Consider the following 14,857-nt stretch of genomic DNA (forward strand, 5'->3'; position numbering starts at 1 on the left):
GGAGCGGGCGGGAGGACCAGACAAAGGAGACGGGGCGCGCAGAGCCGGGCGGGGGAGATCGTGACGGTGGGAGAGAAATATTGGGGTGAGGTGGGGCGGGGGACGCGGCTGCCGAGTTAGTCTGTCCCGGGACCGCCACCGACCCCCACTTCGGACACCCACGCCGTGTCTAATTCCTCCCTGAGCTGGGGCCACCATGCGCCGTGATTTGAATCCCAATAACGGGGCATCTCAGGCCTTCCCCAGGCTATGCAGGTTCAGGGCGCCAGGTCCTCCAGAGGTCAGAGGAGCAGCTCCTAGCTCCTGGCCCGGCCCAGGGGGCTCTGGCCACACAGGCACAGAAGCACCCTGAGGCGCGTGGGGAACCTTGGACCTCCCAGCCAGATGTCTGGGCAGGAAGCTCTGTTGTCGCCCACACATACTTGTGCCAAGCCCCTACAGCTCCACCTCCAGAAACCCTTTCCTAATGCCTCTGGCTCTGCTGTCTTGACACTGACCCCAGCGCAGCCAACCTTCCCCATCAGTGGGGCCCTGGGAGGCGAGCAGGGGCCAAGTGTCCTCGTCCATCATTGTCCCCCGAGCTCAGGCACTGGGGCTGGACAGACGGAGTTCATGAGTGGGCAAGTGTCTGATTGTCCTGCATTGAGAGTGATAATGGCGGTGATCAGAGGGGCTGTCCCTGAGGGGCAGAGGCCTCATTGTCCTGAAGGGGTGAGGAAGGAGCTCCCTTTGCCCCTGTCCTCGCCATCTCCTTGACCTGTTCATTGTCACCCTGTCAACCCAGCCTGAATGGATGGGCCACCGTGTGGGGAACCAATGGTGCTGAGCCAGGGGCTACAGAAAAGATGGGGGAGGGGCTTAGTCTTGGTGAAGCAGAGAGGCTCCAAGGATACCTGTCTCCCCTGCCCTCTGAGCTCCCTGCCTGAAAGCAGTGATGGGACGATCACCCCCAGACCCAAACCAGTAATGATGGCTCAGTCCATCACTTGGACTGAACAATCTATGGACTGCCCACCAGGGTGCTGGGGGAGGGAGAGGAGGAAATGCAGAGGGAAAAACCAAGGGCCTGGTTTAGGAGAGTTCAGTCCAGGACGGAGTCCCCTGAGCCATGAAGCCAGGGCGCTGTATCTTGTAGTAGAGCTCAGCGGCGTCTCCCAGGCCATGAGAGGCTTTATGGGGGTGATGGAGCCTGAACTATCTGGTTAGGGGATATTCAGGGCCATCTCTTGTCGGGCAGCCATCACCCTTTCTCAGGGATCTCTTGGTGGGCCACCCTAGGAACTGTAGCCTTTCCTCCCTTAGAAGCTGGCTGGGTAATTGCCCTCTCCCAGGGAGGGTTCAGTTGTCCCTTCTCCAGGAAGCCTCCCTGGATTGAGATGGTAGCAATGACCAGCCTAGGCTAGAGCAGCCCCTTTCTGTCAAGCCTGGAGGAGATTTGGTTGTGGTCAAGAAAGAACCAGAGTAGAAGGAAAGGATCAAGTGGGAAAATGTTGGTGGTCTGCGTAGTAAATGAATACTCGTAACCTTTCCCACCCAGGATAAGCAAGGGCAGGGAGGGTCTTATCCTTAAGTCTCTCCTTCCTATAAGTCTTTCAGATCTCTGTTTGAGGACTGCTCAGGGAGCTCAGGGGCAGAACAGTTCAGCTGGCTGTACCTGGATCCATGCAGAGGCAGAGGGATGGCTCTGTAGGGTGAAATGGGGGAAGGGCCTCTGCTTGCCCAGACTCCCTCCCAGCAGGGGCTGACAGGACAGGGTACCTTTTTGCAATCTCAGCAGTCATCCTGCCTCAGGACAAGGATCTCCCTCCAACATACCTACCCCAGCCAGCAATGGTCAGGGGAGGCTGTGGAGGAAGGAGGGGAGCTCAAGGGGAGGGATATACCAAATATATTTGGGCCACATGGGCAGGGGTGGTCCCCATGGGGCACTTCTCTCTCAACCTCCCTCCTTGTTCCTCAGCTTTTCTTCAACTCTGTGCTTGACCTCTTTCCCCAGCCAGACTCAGTCCCTTCAGCTACAGTGAGGATTGGAGCCTCGTGGCGGCACCTTTTGCCCCTGTCCCAGAACTAGGCCTCAGCAAATCCCTCCTTGGGTTCCTACGTGTGCATGGGTTTTGGTTTTGAGGAAGAGGTCTCTAGTCATGCTCACTCCTGCCAGAAGGGAAGAGCAGGAGAGGGCAGAGGGGGGTCCCAGTACTTCGGGGTTGGGAAAGGAGCTCTGGTCTACTGGGAGGATGGATTCTCTGTTGAATGAGAGATCTGGAATGACATGTGGTAGGGACTGGGAGCTCAGAAAAGTCTTGTGGCATGAATAGTGAGGACCAGAGCTGAAGCAGACAGGGATGCCCTTAGGCTGTACGAAGGACTTCCCATTCTTGGTAGAGGATGGAGGGGCAAGAAAGGCCGCATCTTCCTCTGCTGGGTCTGGAGCGCCCTCTGGTGGTCAGATGGCTTCAGGCTGACGGAAGCCCCATTCTCTGCAGCAGCTCATTTGCCCTTCCTAGTCCCCACTCCTCAGACTCGGGACAGGGACATAAGTTGGTGCCTGGGGGCTGGCTGCTTCCAGCTTCTGAGGAGTTAGTGGCAAAGAACTCCTTATGCCCCTCTTAGTCCCAGCAGGGGCCCTCTTCCTACTCTGTTCAGAGGCCACCCAAGTTGAGGGTCAGAGTGGCAGCCATTCTGGAATAGGAAGAGCTCTCCAGGAGCCTGAGCTGTCTGCCCTATAACAAACACACACTTGCTGGAGGAGAATGAGCTCCCTGTCTCTGGAGGCAGGTCAGCCCAGTCTGGGCATCCACCTAGCAGAACACGGCATCCTAGGGCGAGTTCCATGGACCCAGGGAGGCAGGATATTGTCACCACTAAGGTCCTTTCTCACCCGAGGTTCCAAAATTGTGAGTTAGATGGTAGGAGGAGCCCCCCAAATTCCAAGTGCACAAAAAAGGAGTGAGAGTCCTCGGTGACCGTGGTATTTATCACCCTCAGAGAGCCAGGCCCTGGCTCAGGCTTCACTGTAACGGAGTGATGCTGGTCCAGTAGATCAGCAGTCACTTGGGTGCCTCACTTGCAGGGCGTGGGGCGGTGGGGTGGGGCTGTGTGAGGCTCTCCCCTCACCACACTAGTTACAGCCCCTCCCCCAATGCTGCCTATGGTAAGGAGGCTCCTTCCGGTTCCTGTCTTCTTTCTTGCAGCAGAAGTGATGGGAACTAGAAAAGAAAAGCTTCCCAACGGTAGCCAGCCATCATATTCTAAAAGGAGAGCGTCCTTTCAAGGCCTGGAAGCAAGTTAGGCCCGAGTCTCCAGTTCCTCTGCCCTCAGAGGTCCCTGGGCTAAATCCTCATGCTCCCTAGGCACCTGGAGGGCAAGGATGGAGGAGCAGGTGAAGGGGCAGCTCCAGGGGGCTGGAGACCACAGCTCAGGGAGGGACCCCAGAGGAGAGGGAGCAAACGAGGAAGGAAAGAGGCGGGTTGGGTCAGAGGAGGTGCGGCAGGGAAGGGAAGGTTGGAGGGTGAGAGAGCCCCATGGGCCTGAGGGGCTGCAACCACATCTCACCTCCCAGTAAACCTGGTCCTCGTAGCACTGGGAGTCTGGCGGAGCGTCCAAGAAGGGCAGCCTCAGCAGGAGCCCTGGTGGCAGTAGGGGATCATGTGTGAGGCTTTTTGCCACCCCAATGGGGGAGACTGCCACTCAATACCACCGGGCACAGAGGAGCCAGGAGGCATGAGGTCAACGTGATGCCCAGCACAGGCATATCACAGTGGTATTTATCGAGCACCAACTTTTGCTAGGCCCTATGCAAAGTGCTTGACAAGCATTGCCCTCCTTAAGCAACCACAGCAACCCTGCGAGGTGAATATGATCCCTCTGTTACAGAGAAGGGGGCCAAGGCTTAAAGAAGTTAAATAACTTATTCAAGTCGGCACAGCTGGGAACGGACCAAATAGTGAGTCTGTCATGAACCACAGCTCATGAGCCTTCTGTGGCCGCCTATCCAGGAGGGGTGCAGAAAGTGTTTATTGAGTAAGTAAGTAATTAAATGAATGAATGAGCTGAACCTTGTTTGAGAATGAAAATCTCAGGGTGGGAGCAGGAGGGTGGGGATACTCAATCAGACGTTTTATTCTGAAGGCCAAAAGGACTAAGGCCAGATATCAGGAAGGACTGCCTGACCTGGCGTCAGTGGGCAGGCTGCCTCTGTGGAAGGTTTTTGTGCTCCAGTCTAGTGATGAGACAGGCAGGGCTCTTCCCTCCCTGCCCCTAGCCCTACACGCTTCAGGGTCTCAGCCTGAGGTTGGGCTGCCCTCTAGTGGGCAGAGGGAGCAGCACAGGGAAGCCACAGAGGAGAGGGATCTGTCAGCCCCTAGCAGGCTTCCCACCTTCCCTTGGCATCGGAAGGGAGCAAGTACCCACTTTGTCCTACTTATCTGGAGGAAGTTACCCCTTAAATGTACAACCCCACCCTACACCTGGCACAAAGTAGGCGCTCAACAGATACCTGTGAGTAAGTGGATGGCAGGGGGATGGGATGAAATGGCCCTTCCTCCAGAGAAACCCCCTCCTCTGTCTTCTGCCCTCCCTGGAGCTCCTCACAACGCCCATCCCCCCCTCCCCCCCAGGCCAAGGTCACTCACCTCCAAGGCTCCCACCCACAGAGGCAAATATCAGTGTGACAAACAGTCCGAAGAGCTGGTGCATGGCCTGAGACGTCGCGCTGCGCTGGCCCTTGGCTAGGAGTGGAAACACGCTCTCTAGGCTGCAGGGAGGGGAGAGTGGGGGGAGACAGGGATGGAGCATGGAGCCAGGGCTGGTCAGTGCATCAGTGCACTGCACCGCTTCCTGCAGCGGCCAAAAGGGCCTCAAGGGAGCTGCCAGGCTGAGTCACCTCCGGGCCTTTGCTCCAGTCGGGCCCATAGCCTGGAACACCCTCCCACCTCCCGTGTGCCAGCAACACCCTCACACCTTTCAAGGCTCACTTTGAGGGTCGCTTTTGCCTGCCCTCTTTTCTGAGCCCTGATGTGCAAAAACTATCCTAAGGGTCAGTATCTCTTACCTGACCCTTTAGTAATAATACTACTGAAATCATTTGTTCAATGACCGTCTGCTGCGCTTGAGTGAGGACCAAGAAGGCAGTCCCCAGTCTCGTTCACCCCAGTTTCTTCAGCTCCCAGGAGGTAGAGGAATGAATGAATGAATGAAAGAAAATAGACAGCTTTTTCTTGTTGGTCCACAATAGGAGGAAGAGAGTGAGGGACTTAGTTCAAGGGGGATAACGATTCCACTGGGGATGGGGGGTGAGGGTGGGGAGAACTCACCCATCTCCGTAAGCTTCATGGGTGGCCAGTCCAGCCACAAGGACCCCCAAGAGTGCTCCCAGGACCCCAGGCATCCCGTGGAGGTTGTGGACACCGCACGTGTCTTGGACTTTGAGTTTTGACTCAAGGGTGGGCTGGAGAACAGGAAAATAATGAGTCTCGTGTGCCCTCCGAAGACCCCCTGTTCTGCCCAGGGCCCAAGAGGCATCTGTACCGTGAAGAACTTGTACCCCAGTGTGGAGACGGTCCCAGCCAGGAAGCCAGCTACCAGAGCCCCAAAGGGTGTCAGCATCATTTCAGCCGATGTCCCCACCACAACCCCTCCGGCCAGTGCGGCATTCTGGATGTGGACCTAAGGGAGCACAGAAGAACAAGGCGTTGGAGGCCCTTTCAGATCATCACACCCACACCCAACCCAACCCCGCCCACCACAGTAGCACCTACTGCTTCGGAAGTCCCCCCACCATCTAACCCTCTAACTCTCCTGCTATCCTGTCATCACCTCATGCTCTGACCCAACGCCTCCAGTGCAGATGGAGCCCCCTGTGCCTCTGCCGTTACCTGTTCCCCTGGAGAATCCTCCTTGCAGGGTCTCCGATCTCTCCCCCGCCTCCCGGTCCATCCCTCTGCCTCTCCCAAGCCTCTCCCCCATACCATGTCCAGCCGCCCATCCCTCCCGACAAGGGCTGACAAGGCAAAGGTGCTGAGGGTGCTGGCAGTCAAGGAGTAGTACGTGTTGAGAGCCGACCGATGCTGCCCATCCCCCAGCGTAGTGGGTGCAGAGTTGAAACTAGGCCAGAAGATCCATAGGAAGATGGTCCCTAAATGGTGGGCAGGCAGGCAGAATGAGAGGAAGGAGGTGACTCCCCCACAGGGACAAGCTGTGTAACTGCACTCAAGTCACCTACTCTCAGCAGCCTCAGTTTTCTCATCTGTAAAGTGGGGATAGTGATACCTACTTTATAAAGTGAGGACTAAATGAGGTGATACATACCAAGTGCATAGCACATGGCCTAGCCAGTACTAAATGTTCAACAAATGGTAGCTATCACAGGGTACTGGCACAAAAGGGAGCTACTTGATCGAAAACCACAGGGGGTTGAGATTTTTTAAGTATCAGAAAAGGAAAGAAAAAAAAGGCAAAGGGCACCACATGTCAGGCACTAATCTGGTACTTGATATACATAAGAGGAAAATCACTTGTTTTATAACCTCAACTGCCCCCTGGAGAGGGTGGGCCCTGCCATAAGCACCGATGGGCTGGGCCTGCGCATCGGGGTAAGGACTGGGAGCTCCATATGCCCTGCCTGCGGGTCCCAGGTCAGTCCTGGAGGGAGAGGGGGAGGGGCCAAGGGCAGGTGAAGGGGAGCTGGGGACCCAGTAGGGTAGGGAGAGACTGCCCCTTAGTCCTGAGTGGTCCTTGGGTTGCGATGTAACTTCTGCACCTCCACAGTCTGATTAAAATCTACCACACATACACATGCGTCTTCTGAGAAGAGTTTTGGGAGGAATCAAGGAAGAGGCCAGTTTTCCTGTCTGGAAGAAGCTGGGAGGCAGAGGAGATCTGAGAATGTAAGCCTCACAGGAAAGCACAGACATCTTGGGGAAGCCTTTGGGCTTCAAGCTAAACTTATTTGGGTCTCAAAGGACAAGGAGGCCTCAGCTGACCTAGGATTCCACATGCTCTTTTTCACAACAAACCCAGAGGTGAGCAAGAAATACAAAACCAGTCTCTTTTTAATGTAAGAACGGGCACTTCGGTCACTACTCAATACTACCCTCAAAAACATAAAATAAAGCTTCCCTGGTGGCGCAGTGGTTGAGAGTCCGCCTGCCGATGCAGGGGACACGGGTTCGTGCCCCGGTCCGGGAAGATCCCACATGCCGCGGAGCGGCTGGGCCCATGAGCCATGGCTGCTGAGCCTGCACGTCCGGAGCCTGTGCTCCGCAACGGGAGAGGCCCGCGTACCGCAAAAAAAAAAAAAAAAAACATAAAATATGGATTTCCTTTCCTGACTCATTAGTGAACAAAGAGAGAGGAGCAGAGGCCAAGGCGGAGGTATGCGCTTAGGAGAAACAGGTGGTGATGATGGGGCTTGCAGGTCAGACCCTACTGCTCGCCGGCGTGACCTACGACCTCTCCTTCTTCCCCTCGAGAGTGCAGGGGCTTCCAGGAAATCCCCTGAGAGGACGTGACCTCGGGAGGGGGGACGGAGCCCCAGGGACAAAAGCCTGGAGGTTAGAGATGGGGAGAAGCTGAGTCTGTCTGGAGAGAGAGCGCGGGGAGAGTGAGTGGGGAGGGGGCAAGGGGGGGGAGGAGTGGCCAAGATCCTGCAGGGGTGGGTGTGCCAGGCTGAGGAGTCTGGTATCTAACTGTCGGTAGTGGGGACCCTGGAGGTCTTCAACAGAGATTGGTGCCCTCAGACTTCGATTGAGAAAGGCCCCTAGGATGGATCTCAGGGCATGTGCGTACCCCAGTGCTGAGTTCTAAGAACCTGTCATAAAACTACTGAGAATGGTGAGCATGGATTCCCGGGGCTCTGGTGGAAGAATCCGAGTTGGAAGGGAGTTCCCAGCCAGAGCCCCAAGGATTCTAGGTGGCACCCCCAAGACCAGGCCTGGAGATGAACCGGCCCCGTACCCACCACACCTCAGCAGGCCTCACCAATCATGGCAAAGAGGTCCGAATGGTAGACGGAGCCCTGGCGATGCTTGCTCTTCTCCAGCTGGGGCCTATAGAGGACCCTGGAGAGGACCAGCCCGAAGTAGGCACCAAAAGCGTGAATAGTCATGGAGCCTCCTGCATCCTTCACCTGGGGAGGTGGAGCTGAGGTGGAGGGGCAGTCCCTCGCCCCTACCCCACGCCCTCCCTGCTCAGGGCCTGGCCCTGGCCACTCCCACTCCTCACCCCATCCCCATCCAGACTCACCCTGAGGAGACTAAGGAGCACAAACTCGTTGAGGCCAAACAGCACCACCTCCAGCAGGGCCATGAGCAGAAGCTGAGCCGGCCCAGTCTTGCCCAGTATGGCACCAAAGGAGATAAGAACAGCCCCAGCGCAGAAGTCAGCATTGATCATGCTGGGGGGTTGGGATGGGGAGGGTGAGAGGGGGCTGGAAGCCAGGGCAGCCCTGGGGGGTGGGGGGAGGGGAGGAGGCAATGAGCCTACCCACCTAAGCTCTTCCCCGGTAGGCAGGAAGGTATCACCTCGCCTTTTTTGTGGATGCGGAAACAGAGTCTCAGGGAGGTTCTGGGCCTTAGCAAACAAAGCCCACAACAGGTAGAAGAACCAGATCTTGAATCAAGAGCTCCTCTGAACCCTGCCCTTTTCCATGACACTATCTATCCTCCCAACATCTCTTGGGTAATAAGGGGCCTAAAGAAATGGGGACGTGGGGCTCGAGGATGGGAGAAGAAATCAGGCAACAGAATAGGCAGGGCACCTAAAAGAAATCAACGGATGGGTCAAAAACCTGGGTCAGGGAGCAGACTTGAGGGACTGGGTTTGAGCTGGGTCCCTTGGACAGGGGCCTCCCAGGTAGACCTGAGGGGAGCCAGGGTGACCGCCACTGCCCACCTCTCTACGCCTACATGGATGTGGCCACGGTGGAAGGAGTGGAAGAACCCCTGGACGAGTGTGGACCACTGCAGGGCAAAGGCGGCCGAGAGGAAGGTGAAGCCCACGCTGCTGAAGCCGTAGCGCTGCAGGAAGACCATGAGGAAGCCGAAGCCCACGAAGATCATGGTGTGCACATCCTGGAAGCCTGCAGGGTGGAGGGGGCATTCAGGGCTGCTCAGGCTGCCACCCATCCACCAATCAGCCATCCTGCCAGTGCCCCCAGCTCTCACCAGCCAGGGCCGCCCTGAGGCTGGAGCAGAGCTTATAAAACTCCCTGGGCATGGCCGGCCTCCCAGCCCAGATCCCCCATGCAGAGCTGGCCAGCTTGGAGCAGTGGGACCCAGACTATCCCTGCTGTCGCCAGGTCAGAGCAAGAGAGTAGAGCCTTCCGCTCTCTTCTCTGCCCCACTCATTTGCCCTATCCCTGGGTTGCTTACAACCAGTGAAAAGTCCAACCTTTCCTGTGTTCTTTCCTGGCGCAGTCCCTGCCCTCTGTGCTGGAAATTCTCTTCCCCTTCCGGGTTTTCTTAAATTTTCCCTTTCTGTCGGAAGTCCTTCTTGATGTCTACCCTCCATTCCTCATACTTCAGAATCTATACCTCTCCATTTTCAGGATTTTAAATTTTATAAATTAATTTACAAAAATAACTTTAAATTGTTAACAGAGATTATCTCAGAGAAAAGAAATTGAAGGGAGGGGGCAGGGCTGCTGAGCTGTACAACTCTGGAGCAAATAATGCCCCCTGGAGGTATGCAATACAGCCACTCCAGGAAGGAGGATTTTACCCTATAGTTTGTTTCTTTCTATACTTTGAATGTTTTAATTTTATAGATGAATCGCCTGAATTTTTTAAAGTGTCAGTGGGGTTTCTGGGCAGGGAGATTTGGGGTCTTTTCTGTTTGCTTTCTATTCTGTGTAAAAAAAAATCTAAAATAATAAACAGTAATAGTGAAAATGAGATAAATACAACAATTTGCTTTTGTATTAGTTTGTTCTGTGCCCCTCCCCCCATCTACTTGTAAATAGGGTTTGAAACACAACCTACTATGATGTTCAGCCAGTGCATCTAGTCCTGTTTCCTCTGTCTTGGGTCTATGTATCCACAATGCTGTGCTATCTTTGGCTGTAATTGAGAAATACTAGAAAAAAACACTTGAGTGCATTATTGCATTTGTTGTAAATAACTTACTGAGAAACAGGGTCAACCATGACCATAAACGCTCCTTTCATAGCTCCATGTGAGAAATTTCTCCTGGAACTTAGTACTAGGAAATGTCATTGCCCCTGAGGAACCAGGAGCTGGTTTGCTTTCCCTCATTCATGTGATAGATGTTTACTAAGCAGTCATGCACCAGGCTCTGGGAATGTAGAGCTGTCGGTGGAGGACAGCCATCAAAGGATCAAAGAATCACATGTGTGAGGCTTCCTTGATTCTGATGAGAACACATAACTGACCATATTACCCCTTTTTCCTAGCTGCCTGGAAGCTCAGAGCTACAGGAATTTCAACTATAACAACTGTAGGCCTTCACAGTGTTTATTATTTGTGTACTGCTTCTATACTTTTCTTATTCACGTTTTTGTTGTAAATGGCCGCGTCTCTTGTAGAAAGAGGCAGATCACAAAGAAAGAAAATCACAATCACCTTTTTTGTTTAAAGGTGAAGCACCAACAAGCCAAAAATTTATTACTGAACTTTAGAATGTAATCAACAACTTTGAGAGAAGCAAATTTTTCTGCTTTTGTGTGTGTGTGTGTGTGTGTGTGTGTGTGTGTGCTGTGTATGGGCTGATAGGAAATGAGTTTGCAAGCCCTTGGCAGAGGGTTGGGTGCATGTTGGAACTGGAGGTCTACAGCTCAGCTGCCAGCCCCAGTGGCCAAGTGGGTGAGGGTCTGGAGGTCCGCTGGCCTCACTAAATGTCTCCACCACTGTGCCACTTTTCCAGCCCAACACACTCCCCAAATCACCCAGATCTCTCTTCCCTCTCAGATCTCAAAACCCAACAGAAAAGGAGAGGTATCTTTTAGAATTCAGCCCGAAGCCTTAGTTCTTTTAGCCTCACAGCCTGACTTGTTTTCTCCTTGTGCAAACAGTAAAGGGGGTGCCATGTCTGTTCTTTTGCCCAAGGATAACAAAACAACAAAAGGGGCTGGGTCATGCCCATTTCATGCCGAAACCCGCTCTAGAACTTGTCTTAAATGGCAATAATATTTACATCTCCCACCCCGAGTTTGTTTGGAATCAAAACTCAATCCTTTGGCCTTTCACCTGGAGTCTAAACATCAAGAAATCTCCTTTACTCATTCCACTCTGTGGAACATTCCACACAGACATTCTCCATGGACTGTGGTGGGTAAGGGGCTATTCCAGCTGGAGGCAGGGGGATAGATGAGATGACCCCTCAACATTCCCTTCAGGGGATCCCTGGGTTGGGCAGGATGGAGCCTGTTTTCCATCACATCCCCACCCCCACCAAACCCATGCACCTTTGGTTGGAGAGAAGATAAAAGCCCTCTAGGGCCACCTATCACCCTCCCTCCTTCCCTTATTGCCCCTCCCCAACCGCACCAGATGACTCCTGAACAAGGTCAGACTGTGGGACAAAGGGACAGTTAAAGCTGGGGCTTTAGCATCTAACAGAGCTGGATTTAAATTCCAGCACCTCCCCCCTCCACTTCTCACCGTGTGATCTTGGACAAGCCACTTAACCTCTCTAAGCCTCAGTTTCCTCATCTGTAAAGTGGGGATATAAAATGTGAGAAGCAGGAAAAAGGGAGTGGTAAGCTGGGGAGGCCATCTCCCCCCACCACTCTACCCCCACGTGCCTTTAAGAGGGCAGATAGGGCTGTATTCTCCTAGAAAAGTCACAAACCACTCTGGTCCCAGTCACTTCCCCCTGCCCCCACCTCAAGAAAATCCTGATTCCATTTGTCCTAAATCCCTCTCCCTGCAAGTCAGGTCTCAGAGATATATAAAAAAGAACCTGTCCATATTTTTTCTTAGAACCCTTTCTCATCTTTGCTTCTGTGTCCCCTGTATCCTAGTCTTTTCCCCTAGTTTCTCCCCTTCTTTCTTTCTCTCCCTCTCTTTTTTTTTTTTATTGGAGTATAGTTGCTTTACATATTGTATTAGTTTTCCCCCTTTCTTATTTTCCATTACTTGCCTCATAGGATAAGAAGTTTGTAATGTGGGGGAAAGTCTGCAGATGGGGAGTCAAGAGACCCAGTTCTAGGCTGGCTAACTTGCTGTGTGATCTTGGGCAGTCACATGACCTCTCTGGCTCTCTCTCCACATCTGAGAGGAGTGGATCAGATGAGCTCTAAAGGCCCTTCCTATAGAGGTAACAGACAGATACTCAGAGCAGCCACGCATTTGGCATTGGCTAATCCCACAGCTAAACAACAGCGGCAAAACTCTCTTTCATCTCCCAAATCAAAGGGCAGTGGCTACACCACCCTCTGGCCCTGACCACTTCTCCAGGACACAGGGATAGGTGAAGACTTGGCTCATCAAAGCCCCACGCTCCACGGACCTCACACCTCCCTCCTCCCCAACCCATCCCTGCACCAGGGTCCCAAGTCCACAGGGATAGAAACCTAGTGCAGTAAAAGAGGTAGGATTCCCACTGCTATTCCTCTTATTGCAATCCAGGGACAGAAAACTGTGCATCCAGGAGAGCCTACCATTGCAGCAGAGGGATGAGAGGTTGGGGGTTTCAGGGAGGACTGTGAAGCAAGCAGGGCTTGGACGCCGTGAGGCCCATGGGAGAAGCAAATGGGGGTCCATGGCAGGCAGCCAGGTCAGACCCTAGGACAAGAGCTTACCTCTCGCAGCCTGTGGACTGTCCCTGCCCAACTCCCCATCTCTGTGGACAAATGTATGACCCCAAGAGTCTGCCATCCCAGCTCTGTGGCTCTGGCTTTGATTCCAGCATCCATGGCTCACCTCATGCAGCCAGAATTGGGGTGAAATGTGGGGCGGGAGGAGCTGTAGCCCTCCCTCGGCCTAGGATGGCCGGTATTCTGGCACTTTATGCCCAGGTCCAAGCCTCCACCTCACCCTCTCTATCCTCAGCATTGTGAGCTTCATTTTCTTGGGGTTGGGGCTGGGAGAGGGTCAGGTGGGGACACACTGCCACCAGCTCTGCATACAGAAAGTAGGGTAATAACAGCCTGGGATTTTTATAGGAGATTCTCACATTCTGGGCCTCATTTGAATGGATATCCTTCAAATGGAGGCATCTTTCTCCCCATCGCTCAGATGGGGAAAACTCAGGCTTAGAGACCTGGTCAAACATTTGTGATGAAGTCTGGGAGATCTGGTCCCAGCTGCCCAGGGCCTGAGTCACAAGGTTGGGTCCCCAATCTTGAGGGAGAGGCTCTGTCCACAACAGGGGGCAGGGGCTTAACCTTCTCCTTCCTGGGCCTTGTCAGCAGGCAGGTGAGCTGTGGTGCTAGGACCTGAGGATGGCTGAGTCCTAGTTCCAGCTCTGTCACTCACATGGTAGGTGATCATGAACAAATCACAACCCCTTTGAGCCTCAGCTTCCTCCTAGGTGAAATGCGCTAATGACCCTGCCTTGCCTCCTTTGCAGGGCTGGGGGGCTGCTACTCTGTGATTGGCTGGTGGATAGTCACATCATTTTCTCTCTGGCTCTGGAAGGACCAGCTTTGGGGGACTGGGGAAGAAATGTCTCAGTCCACTAGTCTTGGCTGCCTTCACAGCTAATACCATCACTGCCTCCTGCGCCCCACTCCCTACCTCCCCTGCCCAGGTGATTTTTTCCCTGTGGTCAGGGTGGAGGCCCCAGGAAAGGCAAAGTCTCTGAACAGCCCAGCAAAGCCCAACTAGGCCAACAAGAGAGTAGGTAAAGCTGGGGCTTCAGATCTGGGTTCAAATCCCAGCTCCCTCAATTCTGACAGCAAGACCCTGAACCAGCCACGTAACCTCTCTGAGCCTCAGTTTCCCCATCTTTGCCTACTTCATAGACTAAAGGAGAAAAAATGCATGTGCCGCCCTCAGCATACCTGGAACGTGGCAGACGCTAGTGAAAGGGTGTTATTATAATAAATCTGGGGCACCTTAGATCTGGGCATGCAAGTGCTCCCTCCCAAGACATCGGGGGAGCTTAGGGCCTTAGCTCTCCCCGTGCCCTCACCCGCACTCACTTGGGTAGCGAAAGTAAAATTCATTGTCCGCGTTACTGTGGTTGTGCCAGTGCCAGAGGGCAGCGTCGGTTTCATGGTTGTAGCGGACAAAGACCGCAAAGAGGATGGCGGTGGCGCCCTGGAGGAGGAGGCACAGCAGGGGCAGCTGCAGTCGCCGGCCCGCGGTGCGGCGGGGAGACCCGGCCATGGGATAGAAGCTGCGAGTCTCCGGCTCCGGCTAGGGCTCCTGGAGCGCGGCCCTGGGAGACACTCAACGGGCGGGCCGGGCAGGTTTCACTCGAGCCAGGCCCCGCCCACCAGAGCCAGGCCCCGCCCACAAGGAGGCTTACCTGCCCGCAGTTCCTGGCTCCAGCCCGGGAGGCGGGGAAGGGTGGGCGGCGTCCCAGGCCTGAGGTGGGGCAAGGAGTGGAAGGCGATGGGGCGTTTGTACCCCCAAGTCCTCTTTCCTTTGGGCCAGCTGACCCTGGCGCCGTTCCGGTTGGGACAGGTCCTTGGAAATGACCCTAGAGAGGCGCCCCATGTTCTGCCTGCTGGGGCGCAGCTGCGGGACCGCAGGGGGCGGTGGGGGGGAGGAAGAAGGGAGGGCACCCGCCCCCTCAAACATGCTGTTAGAGAGTGTTTCCCAAAGAATAAGCGGCCTTATAGGCTCAGACTTCCCTGGCCGAGCCCCTCCAGGGTTAATACAAGAGAGAGGAGAGGGATTACTCAATCTTTTGTCCAACTGAAAAGGCGATAGGGAACGGAGATTAAGAACAG

General features: G+C 54.4%; 1 protein-coding gene across 5 annotated transcripts; it reads right to left on the minus strand.

The window, feature by feature from the left end:
- Nucleotides 1–2,947: 2,947 nt before the first annotated feature.
- Nucleotides 2,948–14,355, minus strand: RHBG (Rh family B glycoprotein). Of its 5 annotated transcripts, XM_024748308.1 has the most exons (11): nucleotides 14,102–14,355; nucleotides 8,904–9,076; nucleotides 8,486–8,568; nucleotides 8,242–8,392; nucleotides 7,978–8,125; nucleotides 5,967–6,133; nucleotides 5,527–5,664; nucleotides 5,313–5,446; nucleotides 4,632–4,753; nucleotides 3,553–3,626; nucleotides 2,948–3,354 (listed from the first exon to the last, which is right to left on the minus strand). In XM_024748308.1, exons 1-11 carry the CDS (start codon nucleotides 14,286–14,288, stop codon nucleotides 3,286–3,288), a joined length of 1,446 nt encoding a protein of 481 aa, XP_024604076.1. In that variant the 5' UTR covers nucleotides 14,289–14,355; the 3' UTR covers nucleotides 2,948–3,285. The 5 variants fall into 5 exon arrangements, with proteins under 5 accessions (XP_024604076.1, XP_024604078.1, XP_024604080.1 ...); XM_024748310.1 differs by lacking the exon at nucleotides 8,486–8,568 and having other exon boundaries at nucleotides 8,242–8,328; XM_024748312.1 differs by lacking the exon at nucleotides 8,486–8,568 and having other exon boundaries at nucleotides 8,242–8,251; nucleotides 8,890–9,076.
- Between the last annotated feature and the right edge of the window lie 502 nt (nucleotides 14,356–14,857).

This window comes from Neophocaena asiaeorientalis, unplaced genomic scaffold (assembly GCF_003031525.2).
Source record: "Neophocaena asiaeorientalis asiaeorientalis breed wild unplaced genomic scaffold, Neophocaena_asiaeorientalis_V1.1 scaffold76, whole genome shotgun sequence".
Lineage (NCBI taxonomy): Eukaryota > Metazoa > Chordata > Mammalia > Artiodactyla > Phocoenidae > Neophocaena > Neophocaena asiaeorientalis.

What these genes read in the sequence shown, in the direction of transcription:
- RHBG (XM_024748308.1), bottom strand. Translation starts at nt 14,288, where the DNA reads ATGGCCGGGTCTCCCCGCCGCACCGCGGGCCGGCGACTGCAGCTGCCC. An exon ending in CCTACCGGGGAAGAGCTTAG is followed by an intron (nt 8,393 to 8,485) that starts GTGGGTAGGCTC and finishes CCAACCCCCCAG; the next exon opens with CATGATCAATGCTGACTTCT. An exon ending in TGTGGGTGGGAGCCTTGGAG is followed by an intron (nt 3,627 to 4,631) that starts GTGAGTGACCTT and finishes TACTGCCACCAG; the next exon opens with GGCTCCTGCTGAGGCTGCCC.